This window comes from Protopterus annectens, chromosome 9.part0 (assembly GCF_019279795.1).
Source record: "Protopterus annectens isolate FY-2018-M chromosome 9.part0, PAN1.0, whole genome shotgun sequence".
Classification (NCBI taxonomy): domain Eukaryota; kingdom Metazoa; phylum Chordata; order Ceratodontiformes; family Protopteridae; genus Protopterus; species Protopterus annectens.
In genome coordinates this window covers 114,842,649-114,860,269 of record NC_056743.1, presented here as the reverse complement: position 1 = coordinate 114,860,269, position 17,621 = coordinate 114,842,649, and the positions used below count along the sequence as shown (strand labels likewise).

At 41.9% G+C, this 17,621-nt stretch overlaps 1 protein-coding gene across 1 annotated transcript in view; it reads left to right on the top strand.

Moving 5' to 3' along the window:
- Positions 1-17,621, top strand: part of LOC122811072 (diacylglycerol kinase zeta-like) — a 3,109,428-nt gene that overhangs the window by 1,057,431 nt on the left and 2,034,376 nt on the right. Inside the window, exon 4 of the mRNA XM_044082630.1 lies at positions 5,635-5,730. Within this exon, the coding sequence (XP_043938565.1) occupies positions 5,635-5,730 (96 nt within the window). The remainder of the gene's footprint in view (positions 1-5,634; positions 5,731-17,621) is intronic.

The following is a 17,621-nucleotide window of genomic DNA, read 5'->3' as shown; positions in this document are numbered from 1 at the left end:
AGACACAGTTTATACCATAACCCAAATACAAAGTTAAAAGCTTTGTAAGGAATTTTTGGACTAACACTGAGCTGTTTTTTATGGTGACTGATGTCAGCATTTCAAATAAACATTATGCCCCTCAGGAGTCTTTATTGGCCCATTTACCCCCCTCCTTACATGGATGCCCCAGTACACCATGTCATCCTCCTTATTGGATTTCACCACATTTCCTTTTGTTGTTAAAGCTTAGAGAGAGCAAAAGTTGTGTTCCCTAGTAGTTTATGGCTTGTGTATGTGGCAGGATCCCATTTTATAGGTTTTGCCTTCATCCCCTCCCAATTGGCTAATGTGTCCACCTCTGTTAGGCCAGCTCTGCCTTTTGTTGGGCGTGTGCATGTTTTCACACACTCTGTATAAAGGTTACCACAAGCACAGGGCAGTTACATCACAGCACACATTTTCATTTATAGCTGTTACAATGTTCTTATAGAACATCATGTTACAGGTGATAATAGATCTATTTTCACCATATGCATGCTGATATATGGTTTCAAATCCCAAACTTTGCAGTTTTAAAACTCAGTGCAAGGACTGCTATTCATTCTATGTGGGTAAAACAAACTGTAAATTAAAAAATAGAATATTGCAACATTTATCAGCAATATGTACAGGTTCATACTAGGCTATCTGCCCTAGGGCATTTATAAGCCTAGCCAGAGTGTGTTTGGCTTTCGGTACCCATTTTAAATTAATTTTGCTATGCCCTTTTTCGAGGTTAGTATACTGTGCCTCTGTCTAACAGTGACACAGAAGTGATACCCGGGGTAAACCTATGATCCCCCATCCACTCATCAAGATTCCTCTTGAAGAGAGTCAATGAGGGACTCTGCATAACCTGGACTGGGATTTTATTCCAGAGTGAAGGGAGCCTCTGGGTTATGAATCTGTCCCTCCAACATGTCCTATTTATTTCAGTGCTGAGGCTCAAGTCTCTCGAGCGAGTAGCTCGATGTGATTTGGATTTTCTGAGGTGCAGCATGTCCATTAATTCCGGGTTGGACATGGCTTTATACGTCAGACACAGATCGCCTCTGAGCAGGCGGTATGCCACTGAGTAGAGCTGGAGTTTCTTTAACTGGGCAGCATATGGCATCTGTTTGAGCCCTTTGATCCTCTTGGTGAGGTACTTTTGGGGTCTTTCCAGTTGCTGCAGGTGTCTGGTAAGGTACATCCCAAAAGGGGCATTGTACTCAATTATGGGGGGATGAGTAAAGAGGCACGATGACCTCCCCTGATCTAGATGTGAATCCCTTCATGGTTAGGTGGGCTATATAAAATGTTTTTCTAACCACTTTGGCCACGTGGTTGTCAAATGAGAGATTGCTATCAACTTGGGTCCCCAGGTCCCTAATTACTTCTTCCGTACTTAATGGATTACTACCTATGTGGTAATTTGTGGGCACTTTGTTTTTGCCATAGGGGATGACTATACACTTTTTGGCGTTTAGCTTGAGGCCATGGCTCTGGCACCAGTTGTCTGTTTCTATGAGGCCCTTTTGGAGGATGCTTGTGTCGGCTGGAGAGTCTATTATAGCACCCAGTTTGCAGTCATCTGCGAACTTGGTCAGCCACAGTCCTTCTGTGTTGGCCTGTACCTCCGAAAAATATATACCGAACAGGAGAGGTCCCAAGACTGAGCCTTGTGGGATGCCACTTGTAAATGGTTTGGAGTCTATGATGGCTACAGCAATTCTAACCATGTGGGTTCTGTCCTTGAGCCAGTTTGCAACCCATCTAGTGACATAGGGGTTTATATTTACGCTGGTGAGCTTATCTATAATGCCTGAGTGGGGTATTGTATTGAAGGCTTTTGCAAGTTCCAGGTAGGCTGTGTGGACCACCTTCCCCTCGTCAATGGCCTTGGTGACCGTTTCAAAGAAATCAACCAGGTTTAAGAGGCAGGATCTGCCCTTAACAAAGCCGAACTGGGTAGGATCCAGTGTCTGTAGGTCCCCAATATCTTTTTTTATGAGGTCCATGATGATCCTTTCCATAGCTTTGCAGACCAAGCTAGTCAGACTTATGGGGTGATAGTTTCCAGGATCTGTTGAGGCACCACCTTTGTGGAGAGGGACCACTGTTGCTGTACGCCACTCTTTGGGTACATATCCTGTGGTAAGGCTGAGATTGAACAGTAGTTTTATGTTTGGGTTTAGCTCTTCTTGGAGTTCATGTAGGACGCAGCCCAGGACACCATCTGGTCCCATTGATGCTGTGTTTTTTGCTTTGGAGAGGGCGCCTCTTACCTGAGCATCTGAGATGTCAGCTAGGATGTTAGCAATGTCTGTGGGTTCAGTGTATTTTTTGTCATTTTGGACTAATTCTGAGCATATCTGGGAATTCAAACCCAGGTTCCTAACATAACTAAAGAAAGCCTTGTGATTATCCTTAGTGTCCTGTGCAATTTTTCTCTCGAAGCTGGCCTTAGACGATTTTATGAGTGCCCGTAGTTTTTTGCTAACACTGATCAGAGATGCCTTCCCTTTTTGGGATTTTGATCTATCATGTAGTAGCTTCCTCCTTCTATTGTATAGTTTGTTTATGGCTGGGGTCCACCAGACAGGACGTCTGCCTTTGGAGGATTTAGGATTGGAGGTAATACCCACATTGCTTTATATCAGCATGTAGGTGAACATATTGGGCATACCTTTGTTTTTATGGTGTTAGACTGTTAAGTTATCCAAGAGAGGGGGTGACATAGGCAGTTTGACAGAATACTTTGAAAGTAAATGGATTATAGAGATGTGTGCACACAGACAACCTGGGGTGAATGGGATTATTCCCATCAAACCTGCCTTCAAGATGAGGAGGGCTCAGTATTGACTGTGATTGGCTGCTTCGTGTTTTAAATGTGATTCAGTTTATTTGTGATTTGTCTAATGAAGGGTACTTCACCCAAAAGCACTTATGTTGTGTGTCTTAATAAGTAACTGGTATTTTACAGCGTGGTGGTTCGAATTTTATTTTCTAAACTTTGCAGTTCTGACAGTAACTTCTCCAGTATTACTTTCTCCATTATTTTTTCCACAACATGAAAGTAGACTTAAGGGTTTATATGACTTTGGGTTTGTCCTACTCCCCTTTCCCTTAAAGACAGGTTTAATAAGTGTATGGCTCCAATCTTGAGGAGTCTCCCATTATTTATATGACCTAGTAAATAGTAGATATTATGATACTACAAGTTTTTGCTGAGGTGTACTCAGGTCAGTATTAGATATTCTGTCTCCTTCCAGTGCTTTGTTTTGATCCAGTTTGCATAATTCTTTTTCAGTATAATCTACTTTGATTTCAGTATCAGAGGTTACCTGAATATCACTAGAATAACTTTTCACCCCTTTTGTGGCACCAAACTGTATTACATAAGATTTTGGAAATATATCTATAATCTGTTGTGTGAGATTAAATTTTAGAATGTACACACAGTTTATCAATGTGCTTGTCTTTACTCCTTCCACATCTTATGTATTATAACATGGTTTCCTGTTATGCTTAGTATCTTTCTATATATTTTCTTAGTCTTGTTTGTCCAGTTTGTTTATTTCAGTTTTCAAAGTTGCATTTCAACCTCTTTTCCATTTCTTATATTTTTTGTCTCTCGCCTTAATCAGGTATCTTGTTCTTATGGAAATATATCCCCGTGACTTTGTATGCCTAGATCCTGATGTTAAACATTTTTTTTGATTTTTTTGTACTCGCACAATTTCTCTTTCAGACTTTCCACATTCCTTCTGCATTTTTCCACTGAACACATCACTCCAGTTGGTTTTGCATAGTGACTATTTTGCTTCCATATAATTTGTAATTAATATTCTGTCCATTGATTTATATTTCAGTTTGGCAGAATTATCTAGCAACAAATTAACATTTATAACCCCATGATCACTGCAAATCAGTGGTGGTAAAACTTGACATGATACGAAGTAACAGTAACTTCTTTCGGAACAGAAACAGTTTCTAGTATGTTCTTTTTCCTGTTAGATTTTTTACAATCTGAAAAAAATTGCTGTTCATGAACATACTTTGTGAATATTTTCCATACTAATGCTGTTGAATCAATATTATTCCAGTCTGTTTCTGGTAAATTTAAGTCCCCAGCCACTATTATTCATCCCTGCTGTTTCATGTAAGAAATGTATGAATTCCTCTAGGTCATCAGCACTTGACTTCATTGGGCTATATACACCAACAGTTCTTATAATTTATTCTAGGGTTGTCTTTATTGTCACAGTCACATAATCTGTATTATTGATATTATCACTGAACATGTACTAATCAGAGGTCTCATAACTGTCTTTAATGCACACAAGTACAAGCAACAGATTCAAATAGAGTATTTCAAAAATTACACAAGTACCCAAAACTTGATTATGAAGCTTTTACATAGGCTAAAATCTTTTATTGTCCAAATATTTAAAACCACTTAAAGTACCAATGACTTATGAAAATGTAGTAATATCAGTACAGAAAGTGTCCCAAAGAAGAGAATTTGGATTCTGGAGATGAAACAGAAGTATGCTCCAAGAGTTGAGGAGAGAGTAGAAAGTTATGAAAGGAACAGAAAAGTGGAGAAATAGTAAGTGATTAGTGGACTGAGTAGAGTCATTAACTGATTAGAGCAGAATTTGTCAGTGTTCCAGTACTGTAGGAAAAAGAATTATAAATTAAGTTTGCTTATTTACAATAGAGAGAAGTCCCTTAGTTATGCAGTAGGAATCTTTGTTCTTAAGGCTTATATGTGAATATAGGAGCAAGACGGAGGTGTATAGCTAGGCAGTGGAAATTGTCCTTTCTGTATAAATCAGTTTCACTTGCATGTGGCTTTTAGGTGTACTGTTAGTTCCTTCCTGAACTATGAGTACTTGGTAAGTTGCTAGAGTTATCCTGGGAGATGATGCCAATTAATAGGGACAGTTGTACTGAAGGTAAATATATCCGCTCATATTGTAATAAGTCAGGAGAAGAGTATATTATAGGATTTACTTGAAAGTGAAGCATATATTTGACCGTGGAGCAGAGTGCACACAGATTTCTTATTTCAAAGAGTAAGCATATCAAATATGTCCCAATTATTATTCCAAATATCTTGAAGTGATCAGGTGATACCTGTAGTAAATGGAAGCCATTCTTAGATGTTTCCTCACTGAGTTAGGTCTTACAGGAAAGGTTGAGAATAGTGACATTGAGGACTTTTCTTCCATTGTTGAATCAACAGCCTTCAGTGGCACATTTCTGTTTGACCAGCATATAAAATGTTTGTGATACTGTAATTTTAGGGAAAACACTGCATTTGAATAATTTGTTTTGGTATGGGAAGAAATGTCATAGGAGTGGTTGTACATTCTGTGTTTTAATTTGCTTTTTTTAATGTTCTGAGGCATTTCTTAAAATGCATTGAATAGAACTGACTCATAGTACCTGTGATGGGCAAGTCTAATGCATTTGATCTTCTTTGTGAAAGAGGAGCACTCAGACCTTTGTAGTAGTAATGTTATAACTGGTATTTGCACTGGTCTAGTGCCCTCACTAACTCATATATTGGAGTTTTTTTTTTACAATTGAGAAATGAATTCACTCTTTTTTTTTTTTTTTCAGGAGAATGCACAGTATGGGGAACACATCTGGTTTGAAACCAATGTATCAGGTGACTTCTGCTATGCAGGAGAACAGAACTGTGTGGCCAAGGCTCTGGTAAGTTACTGTGAACAAAAGTGTTCAAAAATTTCAAATTAAAGTTGAACTACTTTCTTCCTTGCTCTGGTCACTACATGTGTTCTTCATTTCCTCTCTCTCAGAGGTATTTTCAGTTATTTGCCTAGATAACCCAGTACTGGTCAGTTTTTAAAGCTCAGACTCCTCTCCTTCTCTCCTATGACAGCTGATTGACTGAGTATATCCAGAAAGGGAAACCTATAGCTGTCACATGAAGTGAGTATTCAGCCTTTTCTGCCATGCAGAAAGGAAGGTCTTGTGACTATTCATCGGATCCAGTAGTGATTTTTCTAACTTACTGCTCAAATAAGCCCCATTTGCCCTGTCTTGTCATTTTATTATCAGATTTATTATTCTCTTTCTGTTTGTGTGTGTGTGTGTGTGTGTATGTATATATTATGTATATATATATATATATATATATGTATATATACACACATATACATGCATATCTATGCAACACCTGAAGACAGCCAACACATTTAACAATCATTTTATAAACTCAGTAACCTCCATAATAAATTCTCTCCCCCCCCCCAGAAACAACACTAGCACCCCCCACAAACTCTATACCTCTTCCAAACCCTCCTAACTCCTTCTCTCTAAAAGCAGTATCAACTAACTATGTAAAGTCATTACTCTCTAAACTTAAACCTTGCTCCCTATCTGTTGACAAGCTACCCTTTTACTTCCTGCAGATTGCCTCTGAACCTGTTGCCTATCTTGTATCCATCTTAATCAACCGATCCATTTCTGAATCCTATGTCCCCACTATGTGGAAGAAGTTCTTTACTCTACCCATTCACAAAGGGGGGCAACTCCTCAGGCATATCCAACTTCAGACAGATTGCCATACTCTCTCCACTCTCAAACATCCTAGAGAAATGCATTCACAAGCAAATATAGCATTACCTTCACCATGAAAACCTCACACCCACACAGCATGGTTTCCGTCCCAAGCATAGTACAACTACTGCACTCATATCATTCATCAACGTAGTCTCCCTAGCTCGTGATAACAATAAACTTGTCTTATGCCTATTCCTTGACCTTTCTAAAGCCTTTGACACTGTCTCTCACCCACTCCTAGATAAACTCACTAACTTACATTTCTCTTCCCTTACTATCTCCTGGTTCTCCAGCTATCTCTCAACCACCAGCAATTAGTTAAATGGCTCTCTGTACTATCCTCCCCTCTCACTATACAAATGGGAGTCCCCCAAGGGTCCATACTTGGACCACTACTCTTTAATATTTTCACCAACTTGCTCTACTCCTCTTGTCCCCATTCATCTCTTGTGCAATATGCTGATTACTCAACTGTTATAACCATTGCTGACAACCCAACTGACCTCCACTCAACTACCCAGGCATCCTTCCACACCATTGAGACTTGGCTTAGTGATAACAAACTAATATTTAATAAAAAAAAAAACTAAGCTCCTGCTCTTCCTCCCTAAAACATCACCACACTCAAAAGTACATTTACCATCTTATCTTGCAACAACACTATCATCTCAGCTGAATCTAGTACTACATTGCTAGGTGTTACAATAGATGATCAGCTTAAGTTTGATCTCCATATTACTAACTCGGTAAAAAGAACTCATCAGAAACTTGGACACCTTTTCCGTAGCGAGAAATACTTAACTTAACACTGCCTGAAAAGCTCTCTCCCATGCGTTATTACTCCCAACACTCCTGTACAGCTGCCACATATTCACAAACCTAAATTCTACACTTATTTCCAAGCTTGAAACTACCTATAATAAGATTGCCAGATTTGCAGCTAACCAAACCTACAAGTCACACTACTGCTTAGCAATACAGCAACTAGACTGGCTAGAATTCCCTCAGCTGCTCCAACTATACCAACTACAAATCATCCACTGTATCCTCTATCCTACCCTCCTTCTGCCCCCAACCTCTCTACTATCATATCCAAATATTCCCCTGCTAGGACACTACGCAGCTCAAATCAAAAATTATTAGACATCTACAAACCCAAAACTAAAATAGACTGCCTTCTCTATAACTATAACCCAGCTATATCCTGGAACTAACCCCCCTTGGAAATAAAATCCCTCCACCATAGCAAAAGTTTCAAATTAGCCACAAGGAAATACCTAAAAACAAAATGGTCTTGCCACTGTAGCCAACCACCCTGAAACCACCATCCTTTCTCCTATTTCACCACCTCACTCTTAATGTATCTCTAACACTGTTTTGTTCCTAGCAATTGAATAATTTACTTCTGTTGTTGTAGCATCTCTCCAGTTTCTATATCGATCTGCTCTTCGAAGAGGTCCTTGAACTATTCCAGCTGATCTGACGTGTTTTATCTTCTGATGTTTGTCAGTTAGTCTGAAGAAGTCCGAATACTGTTTTAGGACGAAAAGCATATTTTAAATTTCAAACGCTTCATTTTATTTCAATAAAGCGAATTGGAAAAGCGTTCAGCTTAAGCGGATTTACTTTGTTCAAAGTTCGTGTTTTTGTAGTAGTTGATTTTATTGTCTCTTACCCTATCGCATCTAGCGTTCATAATTTCCTCCGGTTTTTCTGTTTTTTACGTACTACTTTTACCGCGAGGTATTTTCTCTTTACCATCGTTGGCAATCTTTTCCCCTTTTCTCTCTCATACCTCCGGGTGCTGTCTTGTACCATTGTTGGTACTTTTCTATTAATTAATATGGCAGATAAAAAAGATAGTCTGGGGTTTAAGCGGTGTTCTGATTGTGGACACAAACTGCCTACTTCTGATGCACACTCTGTGTGTTTATTGTTTGGCAGCTTCCCATTTATCTGTTGAACCACCCTGTACTGTTTGTGTTAACTTTTCTAATAGAACTTTGTTAGAAAGGAAAAACAAGCTGATACTGATGGGACTTCTAAAATCTCCCTTTTCAGAGGCTATTTCTGGTTCGGAGGTCTCAATCCCTCCTAAAGCCCATAAGAAAATGGATGTTTCTACTAAGGCTAAATCCTTGCCTTCACCAACCAAAACCTAAAAAGGCTAAATTTTCGGCTCCGGAGCTCTCTGTCAGCCCCAGTGCTTTCGGTGCCTAGACTTTCGGCACCGAGGCCTTCGGCTCCATTAGTGATTTCGGCTCCGTCCTCTCCTGCAGCCTTCTATATAGTGGCACCAAGGGGCTCCTTGGTTCAGACCATTACCACTGTATCGGCACCGACCGTTCAGTCGGCGCAGACCTTGACCGCGTTGCCTCCGAGATCTTCCTCGGAACCCTTTATTGTTGACTTCAGTTTTGTCGGTTCCAGCTTTGGCACAGACTCCCACTTCGGCACCGATCCCTGTGTCGGTGCAGACAATGACCTCGGCACTAATGACTTCTTCTGTGCAGACAACGGTAGTCCAGTCTTTTTCGGCATCGTTGTCCTCGGTGCAGTCAGATGAGATGGGCACAGAGTATGCCTCTTCTGTGGACAGGCCTGTTTCTCCATCAGTCTCCGCGAGGTCCACTAGAAGCCTTTCCAAACATGATGTGTTGCATCTTGTGGACCAGGTACTCTTGGCCAGAGGTATTCCACCCCTCAGGAACTATCCTTCCTTGGGAGGTGATCACCCAGCTCCAAAGACCCCTTCTTATTCTCCTCCTTCATTGCCTTTGAAGTCCATGGATATAGCACAGTCTTCCCCTTCTGCGGTTCCGTTTATGGATCTCACTAAGGAACCACAGTTGCCTTCATGGCAGGAAAGTTTTGCTATGACCCAGGATGTCAGCTGTGACACGCATAGCTTGCTGCTCCATAGCCATCCAGGGACTCCGGGTCAGCAGGCTGAACCACTTAGAGGAGGGGTAACCCCTGCCCTAGACATACACTCCTCTTCGGGTGGACCAGCCTTCCAACTGATGGAGAAGGCTTTCGCTGCTGCTGGCGATATCAGACTGTCTACACCTCCGCCCTCCTCTGGTACACTGGTTCCACAAGTTGCATCTAGCGGACTCTGGGTGCAAGGGTCGCAGAACATATTCCCTCAGGAATCCCCTTTTCTGCTGTCTTCTCTAGCTTCTCCCATTGATGAGGTCCACTGGAAAAGTTTGTGTAAGAGGAAGCACATGGACTCCACAGAGGAGTCCCTCACTGAAGGCACAGATTTCGATGAGGAGGAAGGATCCCCTTGGTCACCCTCTGAGGTATCCTCTGGTGATATCCTCAAAATCCTGAAATAGAGAGGTGACTGGCAGTCCTCTAATCCAACCCTGAGGAATCTGTGTTCCTGCAGGCCTTTTGCTCCCAGCCCCCTACCTCCTGGGTTACTCCACCTGCCGATGAACTTGTCCGGCTCATCGTGCAGTGTGATTGAAAGTTTCCTGATACCGTCGAAGCTATTCCCCGGAGGCCAGATAAGATCTTGTCCCCTCCTGCTTCGGATCCCCATTGGTCCAAAGGTCTTCCTGTGGATGCTTTGGTGGTGGCGGCCGCAACAAAAAAGGATCTGGCAGAAGAAGAAAGCCAGACTGTCCATCCGCCTAACAAAGAGTCCCGGGCCCTGGACAGGCTAGGGAAGTGCACCTTTGCTTCAGCGACCTTTGCTATCAGGTCCCTGAATTATATGGCACATTTTACCAGGCTTCAAAGGGATCTGAGCTCCCTGAAACCTTGACTGGTACTGTGTCTGATGAGGTCCGTGACAAAGTGGCCTCTCAGCTGGCCACCATTGAATCTATATCTAACTCCTCTATGCGACTGATATCTCACTCATTAGAAGGAGCAGCGGGTTCAGCTGCGGTCTTGAGACGATACGCCTGGATGCACTTGTGCAACTTCGCGGAACCCTTTAAATCTTTTCTTAATGCCCCCATTGAGCCCTCCTCGTTCTTTGGGCCCAAAGTTAAAAGCACACTGGCCAGATGTGAACAGGACGGTAAGACCCTTTCTGCCTTAGGTGTCTGTTATTCTTCCCCTCAATGTGCTTTCTTCCGAAACCAAAAGAGTGGGAAGATATGGTTCAAGAAATCTCAGGGTCCTTTCTGTGACACACAGGCAGAGGGGGAAACTCACAGGGAAGGCGCTCCTTTCGGGGCAGAAGAGGACCATGTAACCAGGGTTCCAGGGGTTCTTTCCCTGGTCAATCCTAACAGCACTCCTGAAGAGCGACCCAACTCATTTCCTGTGGAGGTGGTTGGGGGATGTTTCTCCTTGAACCCTTCTGCCTGGCTAACCATCACCACTGATTCTTGGGTACAAAGGATCATAACCAGAGGTTATCATATCCCCTTCGATCTTTGTCCCTTCCCTTCAAAAAATCTTCCCGACGTTCCACCCAGTCAGAGGGAAAAAGCAGCACTAGAGATAGAAAAGCTGCTAAGAAAAAGAGTCATCCAAATAGTCCCTCCAGTCCAGATAGGATACGGATTCTACTCAAGATTATTTTTGGTGACAAAGAAAACCGGGGACTGGAGACTAATTTTGGATCTCAGTGTATTGAACAAGTTTGTGAGAGTACAAAAATTTCGGATAGTCTCAATACAGTCTATTCTCCCGCTTTTAGAAAAAGACAATTGGATGTGCTCTATAGATTTTCAAGATGCATACTACCACATAAAGGTAAACAGGCCATGAAGAAGATTTCTGTGTTTCCGTGCAGGAGCCAGTCACTACCAGTTCAGAGTACTGCCCTTCAGACTCTCTACAGCCCCCAGAGAGTTCACAAAGTGCATGGCAGTTGTCACAGCTCACTTGCGACTTCAAGGATTCCAGGTGTTTCCATACCTAGACGACTGGCTCATTTCCACCCCCACCAGACATCTACTGGAAAAAGCCCTGGCATATTCTCTCCTCGTTGCTCAAAGGCTAGGCATAACCTTAAAGTGGCAGGAATCCAATCTCACTCCATCTCAGTCGACAGAATTCATAGGGGTTATCTTGGACACAAAAAACTGCAGAGCTCCTATTCCAAACCACAGAATTCTAAGGATAAAGCAACAACTAATTCCAATCCTTTCAAAGGAAAAATCCACGGCTCACTCTGTTCTACAGCTGTTGGGTTCAATGGAAGCTTCCATCACCATTGTTCCCCTGGCCAGGTTTCACATGAGGCTTCTACAATGGGTACTGCTCACCCAATGGTATCCTTTTCAGCATCCTTTTTCAGCCATGATTCGAGTAACCCACAGGTGCAAACAGGATTTAAATTGGTGGATGATACACAATCTCTCACAATCATCTCGCTCCTTCTCCCCACAGCAACACAAGGACACAGTGACCATGGATGCCTCCCTGATGGGGTGGGGGGGCTATATCAGGGACAGACCGTCCAAGGCACTTGGTCCCAACTGGAGGCCCATCTGCATATAAATGTTCTAGAGCTGAGGGCAGTGCTTCTGGCATTGCAAGCATTCCATCCCCTGCTGCCATTTGGGACAATTGCGATTCAGTCAGACAACATGGCGGTGGTCCGGTACATCAACAAGCAAGGTGGAACCAAATCTTACCCCCTTTGTTGAGAGGCCATGAGGATATGGCAATGGGTGATGGCTACCAAACATTTTCTTCTAGCAACGCACATTCCCAGGAGTTCCAACGTGATAACAGACAGACTCAGCAGGTGCATTCTTCAACCTCACGAGTGGTCCCTGAATCCCTTGTTAGCGGCAGCGATCTTCCACTGCTGGGGCTGTCCTTGCTGCGACCTCTTTGCATCCCTGACCAACTACAAATGCAGCAACTACTTCACCCAGATTCCCCCTCCGGGACAGTCACCCAGGGACGCTGTAGTCCATGATTGGCCCTCGGGTCTTCTTTACACATTTCCACCCTTTCCCCTCATTCCCCAGTTTCTGAAGAAAGCCCAGCAATTGAAGAGCAAGGTGATCCTCATAATACCATATTGGCCTCGACAGATTTGGTTCCCCTTCCTTTGGCCTCACCTACTAGATCGACCATGGATTCTCAATCCAACCCCAGAGTTGATCTTACACCCACAGAACCTGATTCATCCCAACCTGAACAGCCTGAAGCTAGCAGCTTGGCTACTCCAATTCCCTTTATTGCCAGGCAGAATGATCTTTCTTTACCAGTAAGTGATATTCTCATTGCTTCTCATAAGTCTTCCACTAGAATTACTTATCTGAGCAAGTGGAAAAGATTTACTTGTTGGCTGAAAGATAGACAAGTAGACCCCTTTTCGGCACCAGGGTCATTAATACTAGACTATCTGGCCGACCTGTTTCAATCAGGTCTATCGGCCTCTACCAGTAGAGTTCATTTGGCTGCAATTTCTAATTTTCATGAGGGTGTCCAAGATTCCTCTCTTATGTCTCATAAATTGTGCAAGACCTTCATAAAAGGTGTGAATCATCTCAAGCCACCTTTTAGAGAATCTATTAAACCATGGGATTTATCTTTAGTTCTACAAGCTCTGACAATGGCACCTTTCGAACCAGCCTCTTCTTGTGACCTCAAGTATTTGTCATGGAAAACCTTGTTTTTGGTCGCTATTACTTCTGCCAGATGTATTTCTGAACTTCAAGCTTTATGTATCAAGAGTCCATATTTGATTTTTCATAGAGATAGAGTGCGTCTGAGAACTAATCTGTCATTTCTGCCTAAAGTGATCTCTGAAATGTCCATTAATCAAGCCATTGAATTGCCAGTTTTCTTTCCCAATCATTCAAACAGAGGAGAGTATTGCCTGCATACCCTAGATATCCACAGGCAAATCAGTTTTTACTTAAATAGGACTAAACCCTTTCGTAAATCTGACCAGTTATTTTTGGCCTTTTCTAGACCAAGAGTAGGATCTGCTGTTGCTAAGGTCACATTAGTTAGATGGTTGAAGGACTGTGTGACCTTTATTTGCACACAACATAATATCTTGTTGCCTACTACCATGAAAGCTCATTCAACGAGGTCTGTGGCAACTTGTGCTGCCTTCCATGCCAGAGCTTCTTTACATGACATCAGTGCAGCTGCAACTTGGGCTACGCCTCATACCTTCATCAGTCATTACAAATTGGATTTGGCCTCCAGGGGAAGAGCATCCTTCAGTTCTATGGTGCTCAGGAATGTCCTTCCATGAGAGCCTCCCAGGAATAGAGGTAGCTGGGGACTCGGGCCCATGCGTAAGGAATGAACAAGGATTAACAATATCAGATAAAGAAGTTATGTCTTACCATAATGTTCCATCTGTATTGTTGATCCTCATTCAGTCATTACAACCCTCCCTCCTTCCCCCTCCTGTGGTTTCTAGTGGATCTCACCATCCGGTTCTCTTAGGTTATTTGACCAGAGGTAGCCTCTACCTTCTTTAACTTGCAAACTCAATCTGAGGTAACAGGGGAGGGGGTTTGTGGGTAAGAGTTTATCTCGAGAGTTTGAAGCTGACGCGAGCTTGGAAAATGGCCAGCTCGGTACCGAGCTCGGAACAGATACCCATGCATAATGACTGAACGAGGATCAACAATACAGATGGAACGTTATGGTAAGACATAACTTCTTTTTTCTCTCCTACATGGGAGCTAGGAAAGATCAGCTTTTCTCTAAGTGAACTATTGCACCATAGATGTTCTCTGTTATTGTTTCCTGTTACTCCTACCATTATAGTCCTCTTCCAGGTAAGGTAAGTCTCACTCAAGCTTTATCCTTTTCAGTGGCATTGAAAGGGTTAGACTGTAGAAGCATTGTAAAGGGAGCAACCTGGTCCCTTGTTCATCCCTTCACAAAAGACGACATACTGGATTATCTTTCAAGGTCTAGAGCTGGCTTTGCTTGGATCATTCTGCAGGAGCTCCTAGATCCTCATCCTTCGACCTCCCAGGTAATGAAAGCTTTGGGAATCTACCCAAGATACTACTGAAGCAGTGAGAATGATGAACATAGTGCAGTTGTGTAAGTGCTAAGTACCTGTAGCAGTAGATGCTTAAATTCCTCACTGCCTCAGTGGCAGCACCCACCTGCCATTCCTCAAGATTATGCATAGTTGAGGTGAGTCTCAACCTCTTTGATTCAGTTGTTGTTGGATTTGTTTTTTTATATGGTATTGTGGTTGATTGCAGATTAACTGTTGCTAGATGATTCTGCCTTCAGGTACTTTCCTGTCCTTTGTAGAAGAGGAAAAGTCTGAATACACTCTCTGTGACAGCTGTGCACTTCCCTTTCAAGATATGCTCAGCCAGTCAGCTGTCACAGGAAGAGAGAGAGAGAGGAAAGGGAATCTGAGATTTTGAATGCTGACTAGTACTAGTTTACCTTGGCAGGTATCCCAAAATGCCATAGAGGCAGTGAGGGAACATCTACTGTTACAGGTAAGTAGGACTTGCACAATTCTACTTATTTCTCAGTGGTTATTTTGCCTGCAAAGTACACCTATCATATGTGTTTGATTATGTCAGGGAATTGTTCAGTGAAGCATAGATGCAAGGTAAACTGATGAATCGAGGAACTAAGGATGACTCCTACTCCTACAACTGTATGGAAGATGTTTTTAAAGAAGGAGTAAGTTGTTGGCTGTGGTGCTGTTTACAAAAGAGAAGGAAAGTTCATTGGAGAGTAATGGTGAAGATAAATGAAAGTGGAAACGGCAGAGGGGAAGAATGAAAGACAATTGGGTGTTTTTGTTTTTGGTATAAGGAGGGTAAGAGAAGGAAAAGATGAATAAGACATTCCGATGTTTTGGTCTGTCCACATGTATATCCTCTGATTCTTTTCTACTGCATTATTGATGAGTTTAGTGGTATTTTCTGTACTTATCTTTTACTTGTTTTTAGCTAACTAAAGTGTACTTCCATGGACATAGTACGATGGGACCCCAGTTTCTATCACTGCCCCCCCCCCCCAACACACACACACATACAGACACACACCAGATTAGTTTAACCATTGTTGGGCTTTTACTTCTCATTCATTCATTCCCATCAGCCTATCCATTGCTCATACCATTGCTCGTTTCCAAGTTAGCTGAGTTACAGTCGGTGCTTCTCCCTCTACAGCAAAGGAAAACTTTTGTTGAAAAGTTTCAACTTTCACATAAAATGTTTACTGGTTTTATACTTCTGTGGGGCCCTTTCTTCTCCACCACTAGTAAACATAATTCAGTTATTTATGTATTTGTTGAACACTGGAAAGTAATGTTTTGAAATTAGCATATTGAATCTCATGGCGTCCGAGTACAATGCAACATTCAGTTTATGAAGTGTTTATTATGAGTACAGACTTATTTTAATTTGTCCGCTTCTCTTCATCCCATGATACATGCTCTTTCTTACATTGGTCCTAGTGTCACACTAGTCTAGGGGATTACTACCCTGTAACATTGGTGTCATTTTTCTCTTATCTGCCCCACTTCCTACTTCATTTCTGCTCTGTGAAATGTGGTATGTCCCAACTTATGCTAATGTTCATTGCAGTGCCTGATGCCTTTTACCCAAAAATGTGCTTTAAAGCTAAGTTTAGAACATGCTGTTAAGACCATTTGTTCAGTTGTACATGCAGTATTTTATAGCTTAAAAGCAAGTACTTCATCTGGAAACAACATATTAGATTTATGTGTCTTGCTCTATTTTGCCTAAAATCAGTTATATAGTCAGAAAATATATATGAATACTGTACAATGGTACAGTAGTCAGAAAATGTATATGAATTCTGCACAACGGTTTGTTTTCTATTAATCTATGTGAGCTTGTGTTTCTACTTAAAATGTGATGATTTAATAAAGATGTTTAAGAATTAACCAGTTACATAATGTGCACTAGCTTCTGCACCTACTCTGATAATCTGATACTAACCAGAGCATGAGACAGCTCCAGTGGTGTAAAAGGTTAAAGGCCTGACTATGGCTAATGCAACCCAAGTTAAATTATTGGATGGATGCCTGATGGACATGACTATAAAGGATGGTAGAGTGGTCATTACTGGCTTTCCCATCCTGGAGGAGGGATGGTGGCTCTAGATTAGCAGTTGGGAGGAGTCATCAAGTCAGGACACTTGTAGAACATGAGCCTGTGCGCATGCATTGCCCACTTTTTAGATGTGGTTTGTGGCATATAGTTGCCATGAGGGAGAGGTGCTATGTTGGAGGTGGAGGGTTAGACCTCTCCGTGGTGTGAGCAAGCTGCCTCCCCACCCCCCAGCTGTCAATATTTTACAATGAATAGGCCAGCCCTGATACCCAGGCAGGAACAAGTGGACAGTAGGGCTTCACCAAGCCAATCTTTTCTTCACTGAAGGACATGTAATCAAGTGTAGTTATTAAAATGGCAATACTTTCACCTTTGTTCAAATTCTTTGATGCAGTGTTCAGTGTCTTTTGCTATCTCAGAAAGCAACAGTAAAAATATAAGGGTACACTTTCATTCTTCCAGCTCAGTAATCTGAGTCTGTATTATAACCTCGTATTTCCATTTTTATTAGTGGTTATTTTCATCAGACAACGATGAGATTCTGTAATTGGAGACCATCTTCTGCTACCAGTGAAAAGGTAGAATAAATAAGTTGAGTTTTCAGTAAATGGAGAATTTCATTGTTTGAGCATTCAGACTGTGTACAGGCAACTCCATAGAGATATACATATAGAATAATCAGACTAAAATTGCTGCAAAAGTATAGGTCCACTGTTATAAAGGCAAGCACTGCTGAAAAATTGGTATAAGGTTGATGCTGCAGTAAAAGTGTTTCACAAAGCAGGTGTTTTTGAAAAAGTCCCAAACAAAACAAGTAACTGCAGACTTAACAGTTCAGATTTAATATAACTAGCTTTTCTGGAGACTGGATTGACAGCTACCTGAAAGGTAGCTTTGCAGTCATATGGTAGACCATCCTTCAAGTCCTAGAGCTTTTAGCTTACTAACTGGGGCAGTGGTCCACCTTATCAAATATAATGCTCACCTTCACAAAAATATTCCTGTGAG